We start from the raw sequence: 7,500 nt of genomic DNA, 5'->3' as shown, positions 1-7,500 counted from the left end.
TTAAATAGAACACAATAACCCAGTAATGTTCTCTCTTTCTCTATTGACCATTTATAGAGCCCAGAGTTTGTCTAGCGCTTTAGTGTTGCTTTTTTCTTTCTCAGGGCCTTCATCTTTCTAAACCACTGGGCAGCTGCTCATTCGAACAGCTTGGTCGTGTCACCGGCGGCAGTTCAGGGCAGCCCTGCCCCGCCCCCTCTCTTCGTCGCCCCGCCCCCTGTCCTCATCGCTCCGCCCCCTCTCCTCATCTGTCTGCCTGCCACACTCTTGCGCCTCTGCGCCTCGCCACTCTAACTCAAACCAGCTTCGTTACTTTATTTTGGGACGAGGACTGTTGGGTTTTTTTTTTGGTTTTTTTTTATCTCTCTCCCTCCCTTGCTTCTCTCTCCCTCTTTCTCTCTCTCTCTCTTTTTTTCTTTCACCACACTCACTCACTCACTCAGTCACTCACTCTCAGACACTAGACTCCCAAAAAAAACCTCAGAATGTACAGCTGTTTGCGTGGTAGACTAGAACAGACCAGGAATCTCCCCCTCATAATGGCTTTCATAAGAGGAAGGAACTGCGTAAAAAGAGACATGGTGTCGAGACAGAGACTTGGACAATCTCACACACCAAAGCAGCTGTAGTAATACCCCCGTGGCCACTGGGGAGTGTGAGGTCGATGCCTTTCTGGGCTCAGGGTTAGTAATGATCACATGGGGGCATCAATGCTGCTTTTATGACGCTGTTTCAGCACTGCTGCACTTTCACAACAAACCCAATCTAGGATGGAGGCATCTATTTCTGAACTCACACAGGCAGTGTAGCAGTGTGCTTTCAGTCATCGTGGGATACGACGACGCTGTTGTTTGAGACTGTGTGTCTGTATTTGTGTGTGTGTGGGTCCGGCTGTCTGCCGTATACCCTCTCCTGGAAATCCAGTGTTAGTGCGGTGGAACGATGATTAAATGATTTGATTACATTCTGAGCGGGACTCTCAGCACAGTGTTACTATTGAAGCCCCCCACCCCCACCCGCCGGGTCTCACATTCCCCGCAGCCTAAGCAGTTTTCTGCACTGTGGTTTGCTAGCGGCCGTGGGTTGGTGCTGCCACCTGCCTGCCCAGACCACTGACCTCACACGAGCCGGAGGCAACTCCCACCGCCCCCGGGGCGCTCTCCTGACAGGCAGTCAATCGGCCCGGGGGTACGGTTCCTTCAGGACGGGTTCTGGGGAGTTAGCGGGGAGTGCAGGGGAGTGTATGTGTTGTTGTATGGAGGAGCTGGAGGAGTTAAAGGAGATATCCCCGGAGGAGGTCTCCTGCGGCAGCTGAACCTCCTGGAGATGACGGCACTGTTGGCTGTTAGTTCAGATGGCTGGAGTTGACTCAGTTGACTCTGTGCAACTGATAATGTTGACTGTGAAGTTGAATCAGTGGACTCTGTGAAGTTGATTCAGTCGACTCCGTTCAGTGGAGCTTGCTGATCTCAGTCCCCATGCCCAGTGATGACTTTCAGTATGATGTACCCTGATCAGAGCAGCCTGCATCAAACAGCTGTGTGTGTGTGTGTGTGTGTGTGTGTGTGTGTGTGTGTGTGTGTGTGTGTGTGTGTGTGTGTGTGTGTGTGTGTGTGTGTGCGTGCGTGCGAGTGTGTGTGTGTTTGTGTGTGTGCGTGCGTGTGTGTGAGCGTGTGTGTGTGTGTGTGTGTGTGTGTGTGTGTGTGTGTGTGTGTGTGTGTTTTGGCAGGCCACTGAAGCGGGGGGTTACTCACATGTTTAACCTGGAGTCCTACATTCCTGTCTCTGTCCATGCCTGCAACTCTGAGCCCAGTGTGGTTTTCTTAGCCTTACACAACTACGTTCATAGCAAAGGAGGAATATCTCTGGAGATATTCTGTCTAGCAGAACACTAAGTTTCTGTGTGTGCATGTGTGTGTGCGTGCGTGTGTGCGTGTGTGAGTGTGTGTGTGTGCGTGCGTGCGTGTGTGCGTGCGTGCGTGCGTGAATGTGAGTGCGTGCGAGTGCGTGCGTGCGTGAGTGTGAGTGAGTGTGAGTGCGTGCGTGTGAGTGTGTGCGAGTGAGTGTGAGTGTGCGTGCGTGCGTGCGTGTGTGTGTGCGTGTGTGTGTGCGTGTTTTGTGAAGGCCTGTGTAAGAACATATTTCTGATTGCTGTTGTTGGTGCCTTTGTCAGTGTATTTACCTGTAAGCAGACACTATTGATGTCATGCCACCTCTTCTCCAGCCAAGAATGTGGACAGGTATACAGCATAGTTGTGTGTGTGGATGAATGTGTACCTCTGTATAAACTGTGTGTGTGTAGGAGACGGTGTGCTCTGAAAACCATAGAACCTTGTTTTCGCTGTCTTGTGACCAGAGGACGTTTAATCGGCCCCTTGATATTACATTAAACACACGGCACTGTGGGTAAAAACATGCTGTCTGCAAAGCACATTTTCCATTGCGGAGACCTTTCATATTCATACAGCTGTCATTAGTGGGATCTCGGGGGTAATTACATACTGTCGTAGGAGGGGACAGAAAGAGACAGGGATAGACAGAGATGGAAAGAAAGAAGACGAGTGATAAACAGTGGGATGAGAGTGAAAGGTGAGTTGGTTTGGAAGCAATGAGAGCGAGAGATGCAAAAACACATTCTTTGGCCTGCTGATAGTTGCCATGACGACCATCAGTTTTAGTCTGGTCACAGATTAAAAGAGAGAGAAACCTACGAAGGCATTTCCCCTCGTGGGGTAGCGAGTGTGTGTGTGTGTGTGTGTGAGAGAGAGAGGGAGGAGTCGAAATCAGCCAGGCAGGGTTCTCGCCACTCTGCGCACCCATCCTGTATGGAGAGTTAATAGGATGGGGTGGGAGCTCAGCGAGTGTGAACGTTTCCACACAACTTAACACTCTGTCAAACAGGACTTGTGAAATGCGTACATATTCCCGCGTCTGTGTGGGCAAAGTGAGACGTTTTGAGCCGTGGAGAAGAAAGAACAATTTGCTTGTTTTTAAATAATTTGTTTTCATTTCTTTTGTTTGCTTTTGCACAGAAATCATATTTAATATTTGAGCTGTGAGTGATTTGTTAATTGCTGTGGCCAGAACATCATTTTACTCCCTAGTCGTGAGGAAGGACCTGGTTTTGAATATTGTTATTGCATTGGTGGTGTTCTGGGTGAGGTTGATGAGTAGCTACTGACTACTGCTGAGCTACTGACAAGATACTGACTACTGCTGAAATACTGACTACTGCTGAGCTACTGACAAGATACTGACTACTGCTGAAATACTGACAAGATACTGACTACTGCTGAAATACTGACTACTGCTCAGCTACCGACAAGATACTGACTACTGCTGAAATACTGACTACTTCTGAGCTACTGACAAGATACTGACTACTGCTGAAATACTGACAAGATACTGACTACTGCTGAGCTACTGACTACTGTAGAAAGAGAGAGCATAGCCCTGAGGGCCTCACCTCCTCTCCTCTCTTCTCTCTCACCTCACCTCATCTCGCCTCACTTCTCTCTCTCTCCTCTCTCTCCTGCTGTCTTATTTTTAAGAGAAGCTGTTCTGTTCTGCTCTGCTTCACTTATCTGTTCTGTCAGCAGGAGAGAGAGGTGGTGTGTGTGTGGGGGGGCTAATCCTTCTAAAGCTCTTCTCACTGTAGGTAACCGCTACCTCCCTGAGAGATCTCGCCTCTTGAAGTTTGCCTAGTGCTTAGTCTAGCTCCATTTCTTGTGTGCGTGTGTTTTTGTGGGTGTGGGGGTGTGGGTGTGTGTGTGTGTGTGTGTGTGTGTGTGTGTGTGTGTGTGTGTGTGCAAGGTGATGTTAGCTCCGACACTGGACCAAAAAACACATCCACACTTCATTTTTCCACATGATTGTGGTTCAATGGCAGGGAATGTTTTGAAGTTTGTGGCTGTGGCAGAGTGAGACAGGTCATACAGGGTGTGCCCCGCACTGATGTGAGTCCTGCTGTAGTCCTGGACTAAACTCCAGGATATGGTTGCCTTCCTTGCTCAGACGAGGCCCAGTCTGCGGGATTAAAAGCAGGGTGGGATTACGGCATGAGCACCTGCGACTCTCTTTCCAGCCTCCTCGGCTTCCTGACCTGTCCCGCCCCGGAGTTTGAGGATGGTGGCGGTGTGGTGTGGGAAGGTGCAGACCACAGTGGATTAACGTGGTTGGAGACGGTAAACGTCCTGCCGAAGACAATCCGACAGGGAAGGTGTTCTTAATCCGGTGGGGAAACTGTTCTGCATACGGGTTCTGCTACGGAGTGTGTGATGGTTGCATCTTGTCCTGATTAGCATGCTGCCTTGTGCGTGAACATTGTCCCAGTTATTTCTGGTGCTTCTCTGAATCGCGAGTCATTTTCTTTCCCAGATCTTCCGCGTGAATGTGACAACACAAAGACAGTGTCAACCTCGACGTTTCCCTGGAGGCCACGTGCAACTCTGCTTTTAAACAAATTTGTACTTTTTACATGCGCTTATTGTACTTATTTTACATGACAGACCAAAACACACATAGAACAACACAGAACTATAATGTCCCACCTGTAGCTCTGTTTATTGCTGGCACGTCACGTGTCTGTGTCTGTGTGTGTGTGTGTCTGTGTGTGTGTGCGCACGCGTGCGTAGGGGAGGGCGGTCAGGAGCTGGGTCCCCCTCCGACGGTGGACGAGGCCGCCCACACTCTGATGACACGGCTGGGCTTCTTGCTGGGAGACAGAGTAGCAGAAGGCGCCGCTGGAACCCCGTACACGCAGGAGCAGGACGATGCACAGGTCAGAGGTCACGCCCAGCTCTTTACTCACACATACACCCCCCTGTGCAACAACACTTCCTGTCTTACCTTAAACAGTACAGACCAGCGGCGACCCAATACAAAAGTAAGGGTATTCAGGTCACATGACCAGACCATTACAGGCCATGTGTATTTTTGACTGCAGCGGTATATGCAGTGTTAGAGGTATTACAGAACAGTGCAGCTCACGCCAACAGTGTGCTGATAGGGGAAGTGCCCGTTAGTGCCCGCTGTGGTTTGCGATGAGTGTAGGGTTGGACAGTATCTTAAGTCCATGTAATGTAGTAATAAGGGTGCTGTAATACACTTATAGATAGAGACTTGTGGTCCAACGTATCTCTCTCTCTCCCTAACACACACACACACACACATATTTCTTATACCTTTCACCTTTATATCAAATAGCTATTTATATGCACTAAGAATTGTCTATGACTAACCCTTATTGTAATCCTAATTCAAATCCTAATCGTAAATTTAGTAACCAAAGACATGGTTTGCCCTCTCGTGAAGAAAAAAAAACAAAAAACATGGAACTTTTGTATTAAAGCAGTCTGCATCGTCAAGGACGTTGTGTTCGGTGTTCAGAGACCCGGGCAGCGGTCTTTAACAGGGCCTTGACTGGGAGTCGTCCAGCCCAGTAAACGCAGGACTAGGACTAATGAAGGACGAGGTTTTGATCGTGAAGAGGGGGGAGATCACATGACTGGGTGGAGACAGGAACAAAGCAAAGAACACATGGCGTGGTGACGGCGTTGTGTGACTCGATGTGTCACTGTGAACAAGACTGCTGTGGTGTAGATCATGTACCTACGGCAGTAAGGACCTCTCTCCTGTCCTGCCATCAGCCTCAGATCAGGAGAGGCCCAGGCCCTCCACGTTACACGCGCGCCGAGGCAGGTCTCATATGCCACATCGCTGTGCCGGTCCCCAATTCCACCCCATGCTGCCGCAGGTTTTGTGGGAGAGGACAGAGAGCCCTGCTCTCTGTTCTTCAGCTCCGCGGTTGCAGCACTCTAAATCCGGTCCTCCGCCGTGCCGGGCCAGTACTCGCTGGTGGTGCGTGTTGCTCAGGCGCTGAAGGGAGGAGGCTCCTCTGGCCTGGTGGTCAGAGGGAAGTGGCCTGGGGGGGGCCGATCCGAGCGCCGATCCGAGCGCCGCGTGTCCCACTTGCTGGCTCTGGGATCCAGCCCAGCGGTAGCAGACAGTACCAGACATTCCAGCTCCTCCCATATACCGAGAGCGCCAGGCAAGGCAGGCTACTGCTTGGGGCCCCAAGCCAGTGGGGGGCCCCTGAGGGCTGACAAAGTTTAAACGACAGCAGCGGCTATGTGCACAGTTTGCAATGGTACGAGACCTGAACTCCCTAAGTGGGCCCCGCCCTGACTGCACTCAGACCCGCGGCATGCAGCGTGCATGATTGTTTAATGACAACAAGTCATCAACAATTAAAGGCAGTCAGCAGAGCTGAAGAGGCGTTACCCTTCTGGCAGAGGGAAGAGGAAGACAGGAAGACGAAAAAATCATGACACTGGTGAGTGGAGCAGATAATAACCATTAAATATACCGAAAGGCTAAGTGCTGCTAGTCTAACCTCAACTGTGGCGCAGATGCACTTGAATTACATCAGCTACGGTTACATTTTTTCTTTTGTTGACGTTGACGTTTAGCTTTTAGTTAACCTAGCTAGCTGAGAGCATGGCGGGACTCCACCACGCCAGCAGTTGGCTTGGTAGCGTAGCAAAGCTGACCGAGAGAACGTAGAAGCTAGTGGTTACACTATTAACACTTCATAACCAGTCAACCAGTCTTGGGCATTGGTACTGAAAACAACACGTTTTTCTGTAGCTAACTGATAAAAGGTGTGTCTGACTGAGCTAATTGTCACGCTATGGATGCTTGACAGTTGTATTATTTATACCATAATAGCGATGAGCGTTGGTTAGAGGGGTGTGATGGTGCAGCCCTCCACCATATGTGGACTCTGTGTTTGAGATGCACATATGCTGTGTATGTGTATATGTTTTTATATGTATGTATGTAAATTAACACGCAGGAATTGTTTGGTCAACCTTTATTGATGATGTGATTTATTGAGTGATTGTTAATGTGCATGGAAATGGTAGTGTTATTTAGTGAAGAAGTATTTGAGATTAAATATTGTTCTTATAATATGTTACTAGAGTTTAAGTTTAATGTTTATCTGGCCAGAAAAGTTTGCATATTTTAACGAGTAGGTAAAACAAATAAAGGTTAAGAGAAAAATGGAGAGACTTCCATGTTGCCTTGGAAGGAAAAGAAACTATAGCCAGTGTTGAAGGTGACTTTATGCGGAATTGCCTGCCCAGAGACAGGAAGTGACATTGCCTGATTTCCTGCTTTTCCCTATATGCTTCTAAGGGAGAATTCAAGAGAGTGACGTTTTGAAGTTAATTGACATTGGAGAATTTATGATTGCTGGATTTTTCCCTGAACTTGTAAACACTTGTAAGTACTTCATTTTCCTTGTTTGAATATTCTTTGTTGTTTTTGATGGGATGTGGTTTTTCTTTTGCACTGGAGCACTGGGAGCCATTAAACACCTTTTCTGTTGTGTCCCACTTGGAGCGTACCCAAGTGTCACGACAATCGCCGCTGTCTGAGAGGGTGATTCCGTACAAACGGATGATGGACGGATATTTTCAGCACCAGCGTTAGCAC

The 7,500-nt window shown here is 48.9% G+C and overlaps 1 protein-coding gene across 9 annotated transcripts in view; it reads left to right on the top strand.

Moving 5' to 3' along the window:
- Positions 1-7,500, top strand: part of tanc2a (tetratricopeptide repeat, ankyrin repeat and coiled-coil containing 2a) — a 101,136-nt gene that overhangs the window by 67,390 nt on the left and 26,246 nt on the right. For all 9 annotated transcript variants that reach the window (XM_081716545.1, XM_081716549.1, XM_081716543.1 and 6 more), the window contains one exon: positions 4,635-4,780. In XM_081716545.1, the coding sequence (XP_081572671.1) occupies positions 4,635-4,780 (146 nt within the window). The remainder of the gene's footprint in view (positions 1-4,634; positions 4,781-7,500) is intronic.

This window comes from Electrophorus electricus, chromosome 6, assembly GCF_041902795.1.
Source record: "Electrophorus electricus isolate QZ-2024a chromosome 6, ASM4190279v1, whole genome shotgun sequence".
NCBI lineage: Eukaryota > Metazoa > Chordata > Actinopteri > Gymnotiformes > Gymnotidae > Electrophorus > Electrophorus electricus.
The sequence above is the reverse complement of the archived record's forward strand: the minus strand, read 5'-3'. Positions and strand labels throughout refer to the sequence as shown.